At 38.1% G+C, this 20,021-nt stretch overlaps 2 protein-coding genes across 2 annotated transcripts; one reads left to right on the top strand and one right to left on the bottom strand.

Annotated features, from left to right (window-relative positions):
- Positions 1-157: 157 nt before the first annotated feature.
- LOC109163384 (alpha-1,3/1,6-mannosyltransferase ALG2-like) lies at positions 158-9,550 on the bottom strand. Its single transcript, XM_019312127.1, has 11 exons — positions 9,412-9,550; positions 9,201-9,281; positions 8,923-9,011; positions 8,146-8,262; positions 7,846-8,039; positions 7,668-7,773; positions 7,424-7,516; positions 2,265-2,322; positions 1,864-2,003; positions 832-998; positions 158-748 (listed from the first exon to the last, which is right to left on the bottom strand). The coding sequence occupies exons 2-11, from the start codon at positions 9,227-9,229 to the stop codon at positions 455-457; spliced, it is 1,287 nt and encodes a 428-aa protein (XP_019167672.1). The 5' UTR covers positions 9,230-9,281; positions 9,412-9,550; the 3' UTR covers positions 158-454.
- Positions 9,551-9,926: 376 nt separating this feature from the next.
- LOC109163413 lies at positions 9,927-10,565 on the top strand. The gene has a single exon (XM_019312156.1). It carries the CDS (start codon positions 9,927-9,929, stop codon positions 10,563-10,565), a length of 639 nt encoding a protein of 212 aa, XP_019167701.1.
- The last annotated feature ends 9,456 nt before the right edge of the window (positions 10,566-20,021 follow it).

Raw genomic sequence — 20,021 nt, 5'->3', positions numbered from 1 at the left:
TCACACACATACAATGACATAGTGAAGCACTAAAATTTAATAAAAATAAAAATATAAAATATTAATGAAACATCACCGATAATAATAATAATAATAATAATAATAATAATAATAATAATAATAATAATAATAATAATTAAAAAAAAATAACAGGCCGTTTAATTCACGGAAAAAAAGCTGGAAATGAGATATTACCTCAGTGAATATGCATCAGAGCGTTTAGAGTGGTTAAGAGGCTAGCTGAAACACAATTTCAATATACTAAACTAAAGCTCTATCGGCTATGTAAGACAAAACTTGAAACACAGTTGCAAATCTTGCAATTCAGAATCTAATTCATTCTTGGTTTTTAGTAAGCTCACTTAACTATAAAAGTGTGATTTATCTCAGAATCCCAATTACATCCATACTCCTGTATTTCGCGCAATCTGAAGGCCACAAGAAGTTTGATAGATCAGTCCTCCTTCCCTCGTGCAACATCGATGAGATAGGTGTTCAGATGGTGGCCGAATATTTTGGTTGAGAATGACTCGGTGACATGCTGACGAGCATTCTGGCCCATCGTCTCTGCCAGATTAGGATCTCGGATGAAATTAGCCATGGCTGAACAGAACTCTTCCGGGCTAGGATCACAGAGGAAGCCTGTCTTACCGTTCTTTACTGTCTCTACTGGACCCCCGCTGTTGCATGCTATTACGGGTTTATATGCTGCCATTGCTTCCAAAGGGACAATCCCGAAATGCTCATCCTACAGAGATATATAGATTAGTGATCGAAGGAAAGGTTGTGTAAAACCAGTCGGATTGAAGAGATCATTGCATTTGGCCACACCTTAGGTGTATAAAGAACGCACAGGCATTCAGCGAGAAGCACATTTCTTTCAGCAGTAGAGCAAGATGTAATGAACCTAACCCGGTCAGAAACACCTTCTCTTTCAGCCAAGCGTTTCAACTCTTCCAGGTATTCAACATTCTCTCTGAGGCGTTTATCAAAGCCACCTGAAACAAAATACAAAAAGCTTCATGAAAATAGAATGAGGTCATTCTGTAATAAATTCATACTTTCATATGCAAATATACAACTCTAGAGTAGCATGCTTCAAATAAACAGCACACAAGTACAATCATTATTGTGTGGACCATATTTTGCATACTGTAAAATAATGTACATTCAGTACAAAAATAATGTACTTTAAGTATATTAAAAATGTACATTGTATTCAGGGGATGTACATTATTTGTGTACTGAGTGTACATTATATTGTATAATGTACATTCAGTACACAAATAATGTACATCTAGTATATTAAAAATGTACTTTTTGTTATGGTCCACACAATAATTTGCCACACACGTACCCACCAAAGAACTGCACTGTCATAGGGTAGAATAGAATGACGCAATTACCAGAAATTTACTTCAAATGATTTCTTTAACATATCTTTCCATTTGTTATATAACTGTAAAGATCTACTATGCAGAAAGTCAGACATCTAGAGATGTACTTGTAAAACCTAAACACAAAAGCAGCTATAAATTCTGCCGTACCCCGCATCCCAAAATACAAATTTGACAATATTGGCTGAAGAAATTGAAAATCTTTTAAGTCACTTGAGATTGTACACACCTATTCTGAAGTTCGAAGCTCAAACTTCGAAATTGTTTGTACTTGCCATATGCATGGAAATAAAGATCAGAGGTTGCCCTAATGCCCTAAACTCTCCTATAATATGACTTATCTAGTAGTAAAAAGTGAAATTTGAAAACCAACAATTCATTTGCAGAAACAAAGCTACAGAAAACGCAAATGTATGATTAGTTATTTAACTGAAGAACTTTACACAGGAATGAACAAAACCCATACCTGCAATAGTCAATGAAGCATCACCCATGTTAGCATGTTGATAATTGTTCAATTCATGATTATGGAGCCTGGCAAATGCAGAGATTGCCAATTCTATATTCTTTTTCCTTTCGAAGCGGTTGATGGATAGAAAATTTAACCTAAATATAGTGGATAAACAAAGTTATACTAAATCTCTAAGACAGTTCTACTAATATTAATTTGGATCTATTTAAAAAAAAAAAAATTCCTTTTTTCCTTTTTGGTGGTGCAGTGGTGGTGTGTAGGGAGGGAGAGCACCTCATTTAAAATTGTGAAATTGGAAGGAAAAAAAAAAAAAAAGGAAACAACATGCATTTCAATTTATGTGTTGAAATCAAACCTACAACTAGAAGTTCCAAAGAAATGGAAAAGCCTCTTACTTAGTAGTAGCATTAGGTTTGCTGAACTGATCAACATTTACTGTTGGGTATAGCACGGTGATGCATTCGTGGGACAACAGTACTACCGCAAAAGGCTCAAATCTCACAGATCAGCCATGCCCTTGATTTAAGCAATCTTATTTATTCTCTTTCCTTTTTCAATATTATTCAGAATCTCTTTATAGTTGGTAATTATCTTTCCTTCCTTAGTTAAGTATGTTGGTAGTCCTTAAATATGACAAGAGTATGTAATTGAAGGACAAGTTGGAATTTGAATAAAGATCTCTCAAGAAGGTTTCTCTTCTTCCAACTCTCTGTCCTTAATCTCAGACTTCTCTACTGCCACCATAGGTAGAGCTAAGTCTTCCTATTCCTCCTCTTCAGTATTCCATAGGCCCGTAACGCGAAGTATATCTCGTGATCGTATCAACTTGGTTCCCGTTGCCGGCGTTATGGGCAGTAACATCACTGAAGATCCTGCTTTCAAGGCACTGCAGAAATCTGTTCGCTCCCATGAAGCTTATGCTGACAAAATTGAGAACCTCTCGGCCACTGTGTCTTCCCTCTCTGCAACACAACACCAACAAGCAGCTTCCCTTGTTAATCTAGAACAAATGGTGAAACAACTTCTGATTGCTCAGGGCAAAACACCAGTCTCCGAAGTTGAATCAGAAACAGTGCACCAACTGGAAGGGGATTCGGCTATCCAAGAAACACCGGATGATAATCACTCCCTCATTCGATATGCTAAGATGGACTTTCCATTGTTTTCTGGAGATGAAGATCCTCTTGTATGGCTGCTACGTTGCGAATCCTATTTCCGAAATGCCAATATTCAGGATTCAGATCGCATAACTTTTGCCTCACACCATATGATTGGGGAAGCCCAATTATGGTACCATTCTGAAACGGAGTTAATGCAGTTCTCCTCATGGGCTGCCTTCAAAAAAGAGTGTTGTCTCAGCTTCGGGCCACCACGCAGCATTAATGCATTAGGTGATCTTAAACAATTGTTTCAAGCAGGCCGGCATATCGATGAGTATGTCAAAGACTTTCGAACACTGTTGGTACGGGCAGGCACAGTACAACCCAACCAGCGAGTAGATTTGTTTACCGGTGGATTGGATGAAATAATCCGTATAGATGTGGAGCGCACCAAACCAACGACTCTGAATGAAGCTATCAACACAGCCAGGGATCTTTCTCGCAAATGCCACCTGTTGGGCCTTTTGTCCTCCAAACCTAAACCTCTGCACACCAGTACACAAATTGCCCCGTCATCCGCCCGTGTTCCATTACCCATACGTCCATCACCCAACCGACAAAAGCCCAAATTTAAATTCCTCACACCCGAACAAAAGGCCGAACGCGTAGCCAAAAACTTATGCTACAATTGTGATGAAAAATATTTTCCAGGTCATAAATGCCGACACCTCTTTATGCTATGGACATTAGAGGAGGGTGAAGAACCACCTGCTTTGGAGGATTACACGGAGGACTCCCCGGCATTCAGCTTGAACGCAATCTCCGGGGTGACAAAGGGGAATATGATGAAAGTAAGGGTCAAAATCGCAGCCACTGTTATCGTCGCACTCTTGGACTCGGGCAGTTCAGACAACTTCATCAACGCTGAGACAGCGCGTGATTTGGGACTCCGAATGACACCGCTTAAGGACCTCCGCGTGCGAGTGGCAAATGGGGATTGTTTGTCTGCTTTAGGTGTATGTGAGGCAGTCACTTTCACCAAGGGACACGACAGTTTTTCAGCAACATTATTTGTGCTTCCTTTGGCTGGGTTTCAGATGGTTTTAGGGGTGAAATGGCTGAGAGAATTGGGCCCTATAACCTGGGATTTCAACTCATTGCAGATGACTTTCTACCACTGCAACACTGCAGTAACCTGGACAGCAGAAGAAGGATGCCTTTTCCCTGCTCTGCATGCTATTCCACCGCCAAGTTCAAATGCAGACGTCTTAGAGGGATTGCTTGCCCTCTTTGGTGACATTTTTTCTGAAGTTACGGCGCTGCCACCAGCACGGGAGTGCGATCATCGCATAATTTTGCAATCCGGACCAGACCCTGTGGTTGTAAGACCATACCGTTACCCACAGCTCCTCAAAGATGAGATAGAAAAACAGTGTGCGGATATGCTTCATCACGGCATCATTCGACCTAGCAAGTCTCCATTCTCATCACCATGTTTGTTAGTCCGAAAACATGATTTGTCGTGGCGGTTTTGCGTTGACTATAGGGAACTAAATGCCCGAACAGTTAAAGATAAGTTCCCTATACCTATCATTGATGAATTGCTTGATGAACTACATGGCTCCAAATTTTTCACAAAGTTGGATTTGCGATCCGGTTATCACCAAGTTAGAATGCACCCCGAAGATGTTGAAAAGACGGCTTTCCGGACTCATCATGGCCACTTCGAATTTTTGGTGATGCCCTTCGGCCTTTCTAACGCACCATCCACATTTCAATCTTTGATGAATGAGGTCTTCGGTCCCTACCTGCGGAAGTTTGTATTGGTATTCTTTGACGACATTTTAATATACAGTGCTTCTTGGGTGGAGCATCTCCAACACATGCGTCTGGTTTTCCTCTTGCTGCGCCAACACACACTCTTTTTAAAGAAGAGTAAATGCACATTTGGAGTAGATCATGTAAGCTACTTGGGTCATGTGATATCTAGCCAAGGTGTGGCAGTAGACGAAACGAAAGTGCAAGCCGTCTCCGATTGGCCTACGCCAGGGTCTACCACAGCTCTTAGAAGCTTCTTGGGCCTTGCTGGTTTTTACCGCCGGTTCATCAAGAATTATGGTATCATTGCAGGACCACTTACAAATCTCTTACGAAATCAAAACTTTAAGTGGTCCTCCGAGGCCGAGGCTGCTTTTATTTCTCTCAAACGGGCTTTGTGTTCAGCGCCTGTCCTCCAACTTCCAGATTTTTCCACTCAATTTGTGGTTGAATGTGACGCTTCAGGTAGTGGCATTGGTGCAGTGATTCACCAAAATGATCATCCAATAGCTTTTTACAGCCGGAAGCTAGCAGACAGACACTTGAAGCTTCCAGCCTATGAAAGGGAATTGATTGGGTTGTCGCAAGCTGTACGGAATTGGCGGCATTATCTCTGGGGCAGGAACTTTGTCATCCGAACAGATCATTACAGCTTGAAATATCTCCTTCAACAGCGGTTGACGACATCCCCGCAACAACATTGGATGAGCAAGCTGCTAGGATTTGATTTTGAGGTTCAATACAAGCCTGGAAAATTTAACACGGTGGCTGATGCTCTGTCACGACAGAACCAGCTAGAAAGTAGTAGCTGCTTGGCCCTCTCTATTCATCATTCAGACTTGTTGGACGACATCAGGACCCATACACGCCTTTTTCCAAGGTTAGCGGAGTTCGAACAAAAGATTGCTGATTCATCTCTTGGCTGGAACTTCCAGAATGGGCTTTTCTTTTACAAGGGAAAAATATTCATCCCTCCAGATACTGCTCTCACTTCATGCATAGTGGCTGCCACCCATAATGCAACACACGAGGGAGTTCAGAAAACAGTCCACCGCCTACGGCGTGAATTTTATTGGCCAAAAATGGTTTCAGATGTTCGAGATTTCATCAGCCAGTGCACAGTTTGCCAACGTCACAAATGGGAGAACCTTCACCCTGCCGGTGTTCTCCAACCCCTCTCCATTCCGGAACAGATTTGGGCAGACATATCCATGGATTTTATTGAAGGCCTACCGAATGTATATGGGAAATCGGTTATCCTGGTGGTCGTCGATCGGTTATCCAAGTATGCTCACTTCCTTGCCCTTCAACACCCATACACTGCTTCTTCAGTCGCACAAGCATTCTTTTCTCAGATATTCAAGCTTCACGGATTGCCGGAGTCTATTGTGAGTGATCGGGATCCAATCTTTACTTCTGGTTTCTGGAATGAATTATTTAAACTTAGCGGCTCTAAATTGGCTCGTTCGTCAGCCTACCACCCTCAAACTGATGGGCAGACAGAAGTTGTCAACCGCACCATTGAGCTCTATTTAAGATGCTTTGTTGGGGACCATCCACGTAAATGGGTGGAGGCACTTGCGTGGGCAGAATATTGCTATAATACCTCTTTCCATTCGGCTTTACGGACCACCCCCTTTAAGCTGGTTTATGGTAGGGATCCTCCTCGCCTCCTCTCATATGAGCCGGGCCTCTCAAAGCTAGCTGCAGTCGACGAGGCTTTGAAGTCAAGGGATGAAATACTTCATGATGCTCGACATCACTTGAAAACGGCACAATCTCGTATGGAGCAAACCTACAACCAAAAACACCGGGATATATCCTATGAGCCTGGGGCGTGGGTGTGGGTTCGTCTTCAGCCGTACCGCCAAAACTCCTTGACCATGCGGCGCACTCACAAACTTTCACATCGGTATTTTGGGCCATTTCAGGTGCAGAAACGAATTGGGTCAGTTGCCTATCAATTAGAATTGCCAAGTGATTGCAGAGTGCACAATGTTTTCCATGTTTCACTCCTAAAGCAGTATAATGGGCCTCCACCGGTTACTACACCGTTGTTGCCTCCCGCTGTGAATGGGCGTTTTGAACTGCGTCCTGCCAACATTCTTGCCACTCGTATGAACAGAGGGAATACAGATCTATTAGTGCAATGGGAAGGCTTGCAGGAAGAAGATGCCACTTGGGAAAGTTTAGATGATTTTTGCCAACGTTTTCCATCCTTCAAGCTTGAGGACAAGCTTGATCTCCAGGACGGGGGTGATGATGCATTCGTGGGACAACAGTACTACCGCAAAAGGCTCAAATCTCACAGATCAGCCATGCCCTTGATTTAAGCAATCTTATTTATTCTCTTTCCTTTTTCAATATTATTCAGAATCTCTTTATAGTTGGTAATTATCTTTCCTTCCTTAGTTAAGTATGTTGGTAGTCCTTAAATATGACAAGAGTATGTAATTGAAGGACAAGTTGGAATTTGAATAAAGATCTCTCAAGAAGGTTTCTCTTCTTCCAACTCTCTGTCCTTAATCTCAGACTTCTCTACTGCCACCATAGGTAGAGCTAAGTCTTCCTATTCCTCCTCTTCAGTATTCCATAGGCCCGTAACGCGAAGTATATCTCGTGATCGTATCACACGGCCGGTCTAACTCCACGTGCATTTAGATGCTTAAATGTCTTTGCAAATGTGGATGCAGTAAACTTGCTATTAACTAGGATCAAATCAGCAATACCTACATTTCATCACACAATTAGAAATAGATGCCAGTTGAAGAAGGAGAATAATAAATCAGAAGAAGAAGAAATAAACTAGAATGTAGATAAGAAATGGGAGTGAGGAAAGAATAAACATTAAGAGCTACAATTATGGCAACTAGAAAAGACCTGTCGTCATTTCTTCTATAAAATCTATAGGCTTCCGATACATTCTCCTAAGAATGGTTGTATGCTGAGCCAGTAAGAGATCTGGAAAATGGCAGTAGAAAACAACCTGCGTAAGGTGTAAGATACTAAATTACTATGGTTATAACTCAGAATGCAATTCAATTTTGAAACCCAGTACCTTCATTGACTTTTTTAGCTTCACAAGTGGAATGACAACAGAAACTTGATCAGCCAGTATAATGTCAAATGACGGCCACAGAAACAGCACAGAGAGAGCAACAAAAATGCATCGCAAATATGCAAATACTGCATGGAGTCTATAAAATATATGCCGGGGTAGGAACGATCCATATACATTTACAGAAAATGTACCTGTGTAATTAAAATCAATTAGATTAAGATGAGAAACAAAAAGCTAGTCCAGAAAAGAACAGAGAAAAGTCTATGTAGAACATATTAAAAGAGGTAAGAAACCAACCAGAAAGAGTCTCCTCAAAACAGCGATTTTTGTCATGGTGCGCTGTAAAAACATGAACATTATGTCCATAGGATGCAAGTTCAACAGCAGCATCAACAATTAGCCTTTCAGCTCCACCTACATATTGCAGCAAATAAGAAACAAGTAAAAGAATAAATCACCAAATATCATAATAATAACAGCCATACCCTTTCATAAGGGAAAATGAAGGACCGAATAACTCTACCAACTAAGTGATAAAAAAAGTGCACTTTTTGCATATCAATTGAACTCATTTAGAAGGTCATTTCATTTCGCATCTAAACAAGCAATAAGATAATCAATGCATGATGCCACTTAACCAATCTACTCTGTATCAACCAAGATCCTAACTTTTTTATCTGGACACCTCAAATTTTCAAAACAGCATGTGGCCAAGATTCATCATTAAATAACATAGAATTCCCTTCAAGTTTTTCTCATATAACAAATCATAATGCATTTTATCCAACTTGCAACATGGAATGATATTAAGAAGAAACATAATAACACAAACAGCTGTTAAGATCTGTGTACTAAATACTAAATACAGATTAATATAAACCTAACTAATAGCTAGTGGGCTTTCGGTCTGATGTTGAAGAATTATCAGATAACACTGTATCTTTGCAATGTAAACCATAATTTGATCTTAAATTAGTACAGAGAGAGTTAACAAATTGATCACGAATAAAGGCACTAAAAAACAAATCAAGGAACTCAGTAAAATTAAGGATTTCTACAAACATAAATAATTACCTATTCCAAGATCAGGGTGGATAATCGCGATATTCATTTTCGAGCTGTCCCTCTTCTCCATTGATCGTCTTCCTTCCCAATTGCAAAGACTGTCATAGAAAGAGAAAAGACCGGGTCACTAATGGGCTTTAGCCAGTAAATACAATTTCTTACCTATAAAATGACAGCTACTAGCCTACAATTCTAAAACTCTTTCTAACATTTTATCGAACACATAACGATCAACAACAACAACAACAACAACAACAACAACAACAACAACAAAGTGCGTACCGTCCCTAACTCCACCATTAATCAACCAGTACATACGCTAAACCCGTCCAGTCCAGTAAATTTCAAGTAGTATGAGCAAAATTGATCTTAATCAAACCCATAAACAATAAATAAATATACAAATAGTTAAGTAAAATGGAGAAGAGAACTGAAAGAATAAAAAAATAATAAAAAGCAAAATACGTAGAGATGAACTGGGGAAGAAAGACACTCCACCTTCAGTATGTGATGAATAACCCAGTGGGGATGATTGAAGATTTGAAGGTTGAAGAAATTAATGGCTTATGAGTAGTGTTTGAGCTTTGAAGCCAAAATTTTCATCAAGGATCCGATTTGGAAATTTCAAAATCAACCCACCAGGCACAATAGTTATGCCGTGTGCACGTGTGCACCATGCAAAACAAATGTAGTTTTGACTAAAAACGCGCGTACCATTTAAAAAAAAAAATTTCAGTTTCGATTCCCCTCCACAACATTATTAAATGTTCATAATTTACATATTAAATGTGTTGGGACTAAGACTTAGTATGGGTTGGTTAGAGTCTGTTACCTAGTCTATTGGGTTTGTTTGTGTAAGTTCCTTCTTCTGTGGGATTACACTCTATTTATTGCTTCTGTAATCACTCAATAATATACTCCCAGTTCACACTTCCATATGGTATTAGAGCCTTAACTCTAACGAGATTTTTTTTTTTTTTTTTCCTCTCCTTTCCTTGTTTTTTTTCCCAGACATGGCTGCCACACCTCAAGCTACTGTCATTCAAATCTATGCCCCTTCTCATCTTCCAATTAAACTTACCACATCCAATTTCCCCATTTGGAAAAAGCAGGTGGAGTCTACACTCACTGGTTTAAACCTTGTAGGCTTCGTTCATGGTACAAAGCCAGCTCCGGCAAAGTACACGGACGCGGCGCAAACAGTGTCTAACCCGGCCTACATGGCGTGGTATCGCCAGGATCAAATTATCCTGAGTGCTCTTCTAGGCAGTTTGACCGATGTTCTACAGCCTATCATCTCATCGGCTTCATCGGCGTTTGATGCATGGACTCGGCTATCCACGACCTGCGCAGCCTCATCCCGCAGCCGCATTGTCTCGTTGAAAGCAAAACTCGCGAAGAACCCCAAAGGAAACCGGTCAGTTGAAGCTTACATGCGTGAAATGAGGACAATTGCGGATGACTTAGCGCTTGCACAAAGCCCAGTTCACGAGGAGGACCTGGTGGTGCACGTTTTCACTCAGCTCGGTGATGAGTATAACCCCATCGTGGCAGCTCTTCGTGTGCGAACAGGTAGCATCTCGTTTGGGGAACTACAAGACGTTCTCACAGATTACGAGCGGCTGCTGCATGACAATGATGCCGCTTCATAGGTGCATGTACCTACGGCTAACGTCACACACCGGCGGTCGAACAATACAGGTGACTCTACCTTTCAGTCCAACAATCGTCGTGGCCGAGGCGGTATGAATGGAAGGCATGGCCTAGGGAGGTCCTTTGGTAACAGGTCAGCTCGGCATTGCAACTTTTGTGATTACCCCGGGCATGATGCAAGGTACTGTCGCAAACTTGCCAAATTCCTGAAGGAGAACAATGTTGCAGTTATTGAACCCCATAGCCAAGGCCAGCAATCCCCTACGGTGAACTCCATGGCTACTAGTCTAGCGCAGTCCAAATCGTGGCTAATAGATTCGGGTGCGTCACATCATACTGTCTCTGACCCTCAGTCCCTACAGTCGTTTTCAGACTACGCAGGTCCGGATGAGATTGTTCTGGGTGATGGTAAGAGTCTACGCATTTCACACACAGGGTCTGTTTCACTTCCATTTAATAGTCGCTCCCTTTCCCTAACTGAAGTGTTGTGCGTTCCAAATCTGCAGAAAAATTTAATTTCTGTTTCCAAGTTATGTAAATCTAACTCAGTTTCAGTTGAATTTTTTGACACTCATTTTCTTGTTAAGGATCGATCGTCGGGAACAACTCTGGTGCGCGGTCCGGTCGTGAATGACGTTTATACCATTCCCGCTCGTGTCAGTCAAGTCAATGTCGGTGTCAAGTCTTCCATTGCCAGGTGGCACCATCAATATGGCCATCCAAATCACAAAACTCTATCCTATATCTTGCGCAGTAATAATGTTCCTTTTAATCGTTTGGCACTTGAGTCATTTTCTTGTACTTCATGCAGTATAAATAAGAGTCATAAACTGCCTTTTTCATTTAATACCATGACAAGTACTAAGCCTTTAGAGCTCATTTACACAGACGTGTGGTGTTCGTCAACTGTCTCAGTAGATAACTTTAAGTACTATGTTAGTTTCGTAGATCACTATACGAAATATATTTGGTTATTCCCGTTAACTCTAAAATCGGATGTCTATAGAGTTTTTCTTCAGTTTAAGGGCATGGTCGAGAACTATTTTAGGCATAGAATAGTATCTATTTTTTCAGATAATGGGGGGGAATATACAAAATTGATCCCAATCTTCAATAAGCTTGGCATCTCACATTTCACTTCCCCTCCTCACACCCCGGAACATAATGGTTCTGTCGAGAGGCGTCACAGACACATTGTAGAGAGTGGCATGGCTTTGCTACACTTTGCATCCATGCCGCCCTCGTATTGGTCGTACGCATTTCAATCAGCTGTCTACTTAATCAACCGCATGCCTACCCCTATACTTCAACACTCCTCACCGTTTGAAAAATTATTCAATAAGAAACCCAACTATGATAAAATCCAGCCTTTTGGGTGTCTTTGTTTTCCCTGGTTAAAGCCTTACTTTCCCGGTAAGTTGAACCCAAAGTCTCGGGCGTGTGTCTTTTTGGGGTATTCACTTAGTCAGTCAGCATACAAGTGTCTGGACCCGTCTAATGGCCGGGTATACTTCTCCCGCCATGTCTCATTTATAACCGACGAGTTCCCATTTCATAGACTACTAAATGTGTCACACACTACTTCCGAAAATGTTCAACTAAGTTCCCCTCCACAAATAGTGCCTGTCTCAGGACCATTGCCTGTTGTGTCATATTCCAATGCAGGTCAAAATCTGTCTTCATCCAGGTCAATCGACTCCGGGCAGCTTGCATGTCAACCGGTTGTAGACTCTGTGGCGTCAGCACTGCCCACCGTAGCACCGTCACAGTCGGGGTCTACTGCGTCACACTCGGTGCCTGCGGTTTTGGAGTCAGTGCCTGAGGATTCGGAGGCGATGCTTGAGGGTTCGGAGGCGGTACCGTTTGCTTCAGGTTCGGAATCACAGCCGGCAACTTCCATACCGGGTGTGAGCAGTTCTCAAGCCTTGGGGTCAGTGTCGGCAGTCTCCGAGACACAAGCGGTGGACTCCCAGGCGCCCCAACAGCGTCGGTCGCAACGTCACCGCCGACCGAATCCCAGATACTTCAACGACAAGATGGTGAATACAGCTAGTGTTCATCCTGTTGCCTTGTCAGTTGAACCCCGTACAGTAGCACAAGCTATGAAGGATGGTGAGTGGGTGGCTGCCATGACCGCTGAGTTTGATGCGTTGGTAAGAAATAACACCTGGGATTTGGTACCACGGCCTGATCATGCGGTGGTTGGTTGCAAATGGGTTTTTCGGGTGAAACGTAAAGCTGATGGCTCGGTAGATCGGTTCAAGGCCCGACTGGTGGCAAAAGGTTTTTTGCAGGAAGCCGGCCGTGATTATTTCGAGACTTTTAGCCCGGTTGTAAAACCGGTAACTATCTGGGTTATTCTCACAATTTCGTTGTCACAGGGGTGGCCGCTACGGCAGTTGGATATAAACAACGCCTTCTTAAATGGCACTTTGTTTGAAGAGGTGTATATGGAACAGCCGGCTGGCTTTGTTGATCAACAGCTCCCAGGTTATGTCTGCAAATTGCGAAAGGCAATTTATGGTCTGAAGCAAGCCCCGCGGGCTTGGTATTTGGAGTTATCAAAATTTCTTGTGGCTTGTGGTTTCAAAAAATCTGTAGCTGATTCGTCTTTGTTTGTTTACTGTTCTCGGGATGTAATTGTGTATTTTCTAGTTTACGTAGACGATATAATTCTGACAGGGAATAATGATGGGTTTGTCGATGCGTTTGTGCGTCGTCTGGCGCATCGATTCTCGCTTAAAGAGTTGGGGCCGCTTCATCACTTTTTAGGTGTTGAGGTTGTTCCAACTGCTGATGGTTTGTTTCTATCACAGTCTCAGTATGTGGTTGATACTCTGGACCAGTTTGGTATGTCGGGGGCGAAAGAGGTAGCGACGCCCATGAATACATCTGTTGACTTACATGCTGTCACCTCTCCTGCGTTTGATGCGACCATTTATCGGCAGGCGATTGGTCGGTTACAGTACCTGGCTATCACGCGACCGGAAATCTCATTTGCTGTGAACCGCTTGGCGCAGTTTATGGCGGCACCTACTGAACTCCAATGGCAGTCTGTGAAGCGTGTACTTCGTTACTTGAAGGGGACCCTATATCTTGGCTTACATTTTCGCAGGGGTCAATCTTTGTCTCTTACGGCCTACTCGGACTCGGATTGGGGAGACACTCGAGATGGGGGACGGTCAACCACGGCCTATGTCATTTATTTCGGGCCGAATGTTGTGTCCTGGAGGTCTGCGAAACAACGCTGCGTGTCTCGATCTTCCACGGAGGCTGAATTCCGTGCTCTCGCTAATTCCGCTGCTGAAGTTATGTGGATTCGGAATCTGCTTCATGAACTTGGGGTGCGGTTGCGTACTTCCCCGGTTTTGGTTACTGATAATATGAGTGCGTCTTATGTCTGCAAGAATCCCGTCTTCCACTCTCGGATGAAGCACTTGGCGCTTGATTATTTTTTTGTCCGTGAGCAGGTTGTGTCTGGCTTGCTTCGAGTTCGTTATGTACGGTCATCAGAACAAGTGGCTGATCTTTTGACTAAGCCGCTTGGCCGGCATTTGTTCACTGTTTTCAGGTCCAAGATTGGTCTCACCGATGGTGCTCCCATCTTGCGGGGGCGTGTTGGGACTAAGACTTAGTATGGGTTGGTTAGAGTCTGTTACCTAGTCTATTGGGTTTGTTTGTGTAAGTTCCTTCTTCTGTGGGATTACACTCTATTTATTGCTTCTGTAATCACTCAATAATATACTCCCAGTTCACACTTCCATAAAATGTGCACAATTTACATACTAAGTGTGCACAATTTAAATTCTGAACATTTAATATGTAAATTGTGTATTTTGTATCTGTGTCTACCTTGCAAAATGGAATTGAATTCACGGAATAATTTATTGTTTTTTTTTTTTTAAATCACAGATTAATTTATTGTTAGAATTGTAGTTTTGACCTATTTGATTCTTATTTCAAAGTTTATAACTGTAAATTTGCCTTTTAATTTATTTAAACATATAATATTTTTAAAAATTTTGATTAATAATAATAAAAAATGAAATATTTTTGTTATATTAATTATGATATTAAAAACGTGTTTTTTTTTTTTTAAATAAAGAAAAGGTATGGGTAAAAATATATGTAAGATGCATTAGATATTAATTTGAAGGACAAGTTGTTAGTGAATATTTGTATTGAGTTTTTAAATCTTGTTTATGACTTATCAGATATATAGGTGGCCTGTTTTATCTTACGTTAGGTAAGAAGTTAGCGATTGTTGCTTTATAATGAACTCGTTAGGGTTATGTCGTGTTGTTTTCATTAGTCGGTCAATGAACCAACTTGTGCCACGCTCTTACTAAAACAGTTGTTTCTCGAGTTAATCTTTATTTTTGAGAAGGTGATCCCCTAATTTTGTTCGTGACTTTATGAATTAATGCATTTGTTTTGGTGTATGTTGGTTTAAAAAAATTTTGAAAAATAATTCTAATTTAGTTTCACAATGAGTCTTTAATATATTTTCTTTTGTTATTGATCCACAATTTTCATTTTTTAATAATCATTTTTTAAAAAACCAATAGTTCATTAATCATCAAAAACAACTTATCACAAATGAAAAAATAGACTCCCACAAGTCATATCTCATGACGCTGAAAACCCAATAACTTTAGCTATCAAATGAGCTATGCAGTTTGTTGATTGGGAAAAGGCTAAGGGTTCGTTTACTTCGTTTTTCTGTTTTTCCATTTCTCCATTTCTCCAGTTTTCCTTCTCCATTCTTCCAGTTTTCCATTTCTCCAATTTTCTAATTTTCATTCCACATTCCTCTAGTTCTTCATTTCTCTAATTTTTTGATTTTATTAAATACAACCACCTCATATAGCATTTTTACATTTATACAACAAATATAATAATAATAATAATAATAATAATAATAATAATAATAATAAAAATAAAGGTAATAATAATAATAATAATAAAAATAATAAAGGTAATAATAATAATAATAATAATAATAATAATAATAATAATAATAATAATGTGTGCATAAGGATGAGGAAAATGGAAAATGGAAAAAAGATAATAATAATAATAAAGATGATGATAATAATAATAATAATAATAATAATAACAATAACAATAATAATAATAATAATAATAATAATAATAATAATAATAATAATATTATGATGATGATGATGATGATGATGATGATGATGATGATGATGATGATGATGATGATGATGATGATGATGATGATGATGATGATGATGATGATGATGATGATGATGATGATGATGATGATGATGATGATGATGATGATGATGATAATAATAATAATAATAATAATAATAAAAAAAAGATAATAATAATAATAATAATAATAATAATAATAATAATAATAATAATAATAATAATAATAATAAAAATAAAAAGATAATAATAATAATAATAATAATAATAATAATAATAATAATAATGATGATGATGATGATGATGATGGCAAAGGCGCAACTGAAGGAAAGGCAAAGACAAAACTAATAATAATAATAATAATAATAATAATAATAATAATAAAAAGACAATACTAATAATGGCAAAGGCGCTGAAGCGCAAACTAAAACTAAAACAAAAGCAACGGAAAGGCACGCAGCAGGAATCGAACCAGCGACCTCATAGCCAAAGAGCACTGTTCACCCGTGTTTCTCTCCATCTCTGCATTTGGAGATATCCCAATTTTTATTCTCCAAAATTATACATGAAGTGGAGAAATGGAGAAGGAATAAGCATTTGGAGGAAGAAATTTAGTAAACAACCTCTCAAATTTTCATTTTTCCACTTCTCAATTTCTCTATTTTTCTGGAAAATTCTCCATTTTTCCAAGTTAGTAAACGACCCCTAATATTGCTTATTTCTTGCATCAATAAAATACAATATTTAACAACAAAGAGTTATATAATACTCCGTATAACTAAGAGCATCACCATCAGAGGTGAATACCCAATTATTAGAACAGTAATATGCATAACAACTGATGGGAGGCACATATTTGGGTGAAAATAATACTCCTGCAAAGATTGGGTGAATGGCAGGGAAAAAAAAAAAGGATCGCGCCCACATTGGGCGTGTGGCGGCCACTCTGACTTTAATACCACCTTTTGTTTTTTTTTTTTAAAAAAACTTTGTTTGTTTGTTTTTTTTTTTATTTATTTATTTTTTTTTTGTCAATTTTTTTTTTTTTTTTTATCCTCCCTCCCATATTCTCTTTCCTAATCACTCTTACAAAAATCCCTTAAGAACAGCACCAGAGTTAAACTGATAATGTTGCAGAAGGCGTATTCTATAACCAGGCAATTAGTCTCCATAATAACATTTTGGACGTGCAATTGTTTAATCTAAGAGAGAGTATCATTGCATGTAAACATGTAGGCTCTTATAAGCAATTTATATCATGGACTAGGGTCCACAACTCCACATAGTATTATGTACTATGAATCAAAAGGACAATGTACAAAATTCATACTCGTAATATACAAAATTTCATAACACAGGATACAAAAAATCACAACACAAAACACATACACATGTTATATATTTACTTAATTTTCAAATCTGATTTGTTGAAAATTTATATAGTAATGGATATTGATGTTTCAGATGTTAAAATGGTGCATCTTAAGTGTTAAAATGACACACCTTAAGTGTTAAAATGACGCACCTAAGCACCTTAAGTGTAGAACTTATGCACCTTAAGTGTAGAACTGACACACCTAAAGTGTTAAAATTGCGCACTTTAAGTGTTAAAATGGCGCATGGCGCACCTTAAGTGTTAAAATGGCGCATGGCGCACCTTAAGTATTAAAATGACGCACCTAAGTGTTAAAATGGCGCATGACGCACTTTAAGTATTAAAATGACGCACCTTAAGTATTAAAATGACGCACCTTAAGTGTAGAAAATTATGCACCTTAAGTGTAGAACTGACGCACCAGTGTTAAAATGATGCACCTTAAGTTTTGAAAATACGCACCTTAAGACTTAAGCTTTACAATTACGCACCTTAAGCTTTCAACAATACACAAAATTAACATAATGTCATCGCGTTATTTTTTTTTTTTTAAAAATTATCTTCATTATGGGTTGTTGATTCATCAATGGTTATGATTAATCCGCATGTTTCACCTGGGAGAGCTTTCGCACTTGATCCCTTGTTTATATTACCATAATACCACCGCATTTTTTTTAAATTTATCTTCATTCTAGCCTGTTAATTTTGACAAGATCAATGGCTATGATTAATCTACATGTTTCACTTGAGAGAGCTTTCACACATAATCCCTTGTGTGGGTATGTGTGTGTATATATAATCATTTAAAAAAAAAAAAAACCAATAGTTCATTAATCATAAAAAACAACTTATCACAAATGAAAAGGTGAAAAAATACTCTCACAAGTCACATCTCATGACGCTGAAAACCCAACAACTTTAGCTATCAAATGAGCTATGCAGTTTGTTGATTGTCTAATGTGGTGGAAAGGGCTAATATTGCTTATTTCTTGCATCAATAAAATACAATATTTAACAACAAAGGGTTATATAATACTCCGTATAAATAAGTAGTAGAAGGCGTATTCTATAACCAGGCAATTAGTCTCCATAATAACATTTTGGACGTGCAATTGTTTAATCTAAGAGAGAGTATCATTGCATGTAAACATGTAGGCTCTCATAAGCAATTTATATCATGGACCAGGTCCACAACTCCACATAGTATTATGCACCATGAATCAAAACGACAAGGTACAAAATTCATACTTGTTAGTAGATACAAAATTTCATAACATAAAATACAAAAAATCACAACACAAGACACATACACATGGTATATATTTATTTAATTTTCAAATCTGATTTGTTGAAAATTTATATAGTAATTGATATTGATGTTTCAGATGTTAAAATGGTGCATCTTAAGTGTTAAAATGACGCACCTTAAGTGTTAAAATGATGCACCTAAGCACCTTAAGTGTTAAAATATAATGGCGCACCTTAAGTGTAGAACTTATGCACCTTAAGTGTAGAACTGACGCACCTTAAGTGTTAAAATGACGCACCTTAAGTGTTAAAACGACGCACCTTAAACTTTGAAAATACGCACTTTAAGCTTTACAATTACGCACCTTAAGCTTTCAACATTGCACAAAATTACCATAATGTCATCACGTTTTTTTTTTTTTTTTAAAAAATTATCTTCATTATGGGTTGTTGATTGATCAATGGTTATGATTAATCCGCATATTTCACCCGTGTGAGCTTCCGCACCTGATCCCTTAGCTTGTTCATATTACCATAATACCACCGCATTTTTTTTTAATTTATCTTCATTCTAGGCTGTTAATTTTGACAAGATCAATGGTTATGATTAATCTACATGTTTCACCTGGGAGAGCTTTCGTACATGATCCCTTGTGTGGGTGTGTGTGTGTGTGTGTGTGTGTGTGTATATATATATATATATATATATATATATATATATATATATTAACTAAGGTATAATATTATTATAATTATGAAATTAATTCTATGTAATAACTGGCCAATATTATTATAATAATTGTCTTACTTACATTTTTCTTTTGAAAGATCAAACAAATTTATAACTCTATACATAGCATGAAAGTTTTTTTTCTATATCTGACTGTAAAGAATGTTTGACCATTCCATCGATCTTTATTTTAAATGTTTTAGCCTATGATTAATGAATTAGTTTCTTTATTTTCAAAAACAATTTCAACAGCAAACATTTTCAAAATTTGTAAAAATTATTATTATTATTATTATTATTATTATTATTATTATTATTATCATTATTATTATTATTATTATTATTATATCATATTTTAATATTATAATTGTTATTAAATTTATTATCTTTTTTTTAAAAATTTTTTTTAGTACAACTGTTCATATCTACTCTCTCAATCTATTGAAGCACAAAGAGTCAATAACGCCCTCACTACGGCTCGAACCATGACCTCCTATTTGGGAGAGTCACTTCATGCCACTAGATCACAAGGTCATTGAAAAATTTCTCATGTTTTGATTCCAAGTATTTTTAATTCTAGACTATTGCCTAATTTTTTTTTCTCCTTTTGAAACATATTTATTTTACAATAAAAAATTACCTAAATCATATATGGGGACAAAACAGTTCTAAATCATGTGATTTAATTCTAATTTTTTCTTACAGCTTAATGTGTTTTTAAATTATTTTCTATTTTTTCATATTTATTTTAGTAATAATATAATTGACTAAATCATATTATAATATCAATTTTTTAAAGATAATTGCAGACAACCGAGTCATATATTTTTTCAATTAATTGATGATACTTTATAGTAATCTTATAATAAAATAAATGTACACTTTCAAATATTAGAATTGTTTATAATTTTATTTTTAATT

The sequence above is a fragment of the Ipomoea nil genome, unplaced genomic scaffold, assembly GCF_001879475.1.
Source record: "Ipomoea nil cultivar Tokyo-kokei standard unplaced genomic scaffold, Asagao_1.1 scaffold3025, whole genome shotgun sequence".
NCBI classification, from domain to species: Eukaryota; Viridiplantae; Streptophyta; class Magnoliopsida; order Solanales; family Convolvulaceae; genus Ipomoea; species Ipomoea nil.
Note: the sequence above shows the minus strand (reverse complement) of the source record. Positions and strands in the feature narration are given on the sequence as shown.

Excerpts from the sequence above, each read along its gene's own strand:
- LOC109163384 (XM_019312127.1), bottom strand. The coding sequence starts at position 9,229 with ATGTACTGGTTGATTAATGGTGGAGTTAG. Across the intron at positions 7,774-7,845 it reads AGCTAAAAAAGTCAATGAAG|GTTGTTTTCTACTGCCATTT; the intron begins GTACTGGGTTTC and ends CACCTTACGCAG. Across the intron at positions 2,323-7,423 it reads TGCACGTGGAGTTAGACCGG|CCGTGCTATACCCAACAGTA; the intron begins CCGTGTGATACG and ends ACGAATGCATCA.
- LOC109163413 (XM_019312156.1), top strand. The coding sequence starts at position 9,927 with ATGGCTGCCACACCTCAAGCTACTGTCATTCAAATCTATGCCCCTTCT.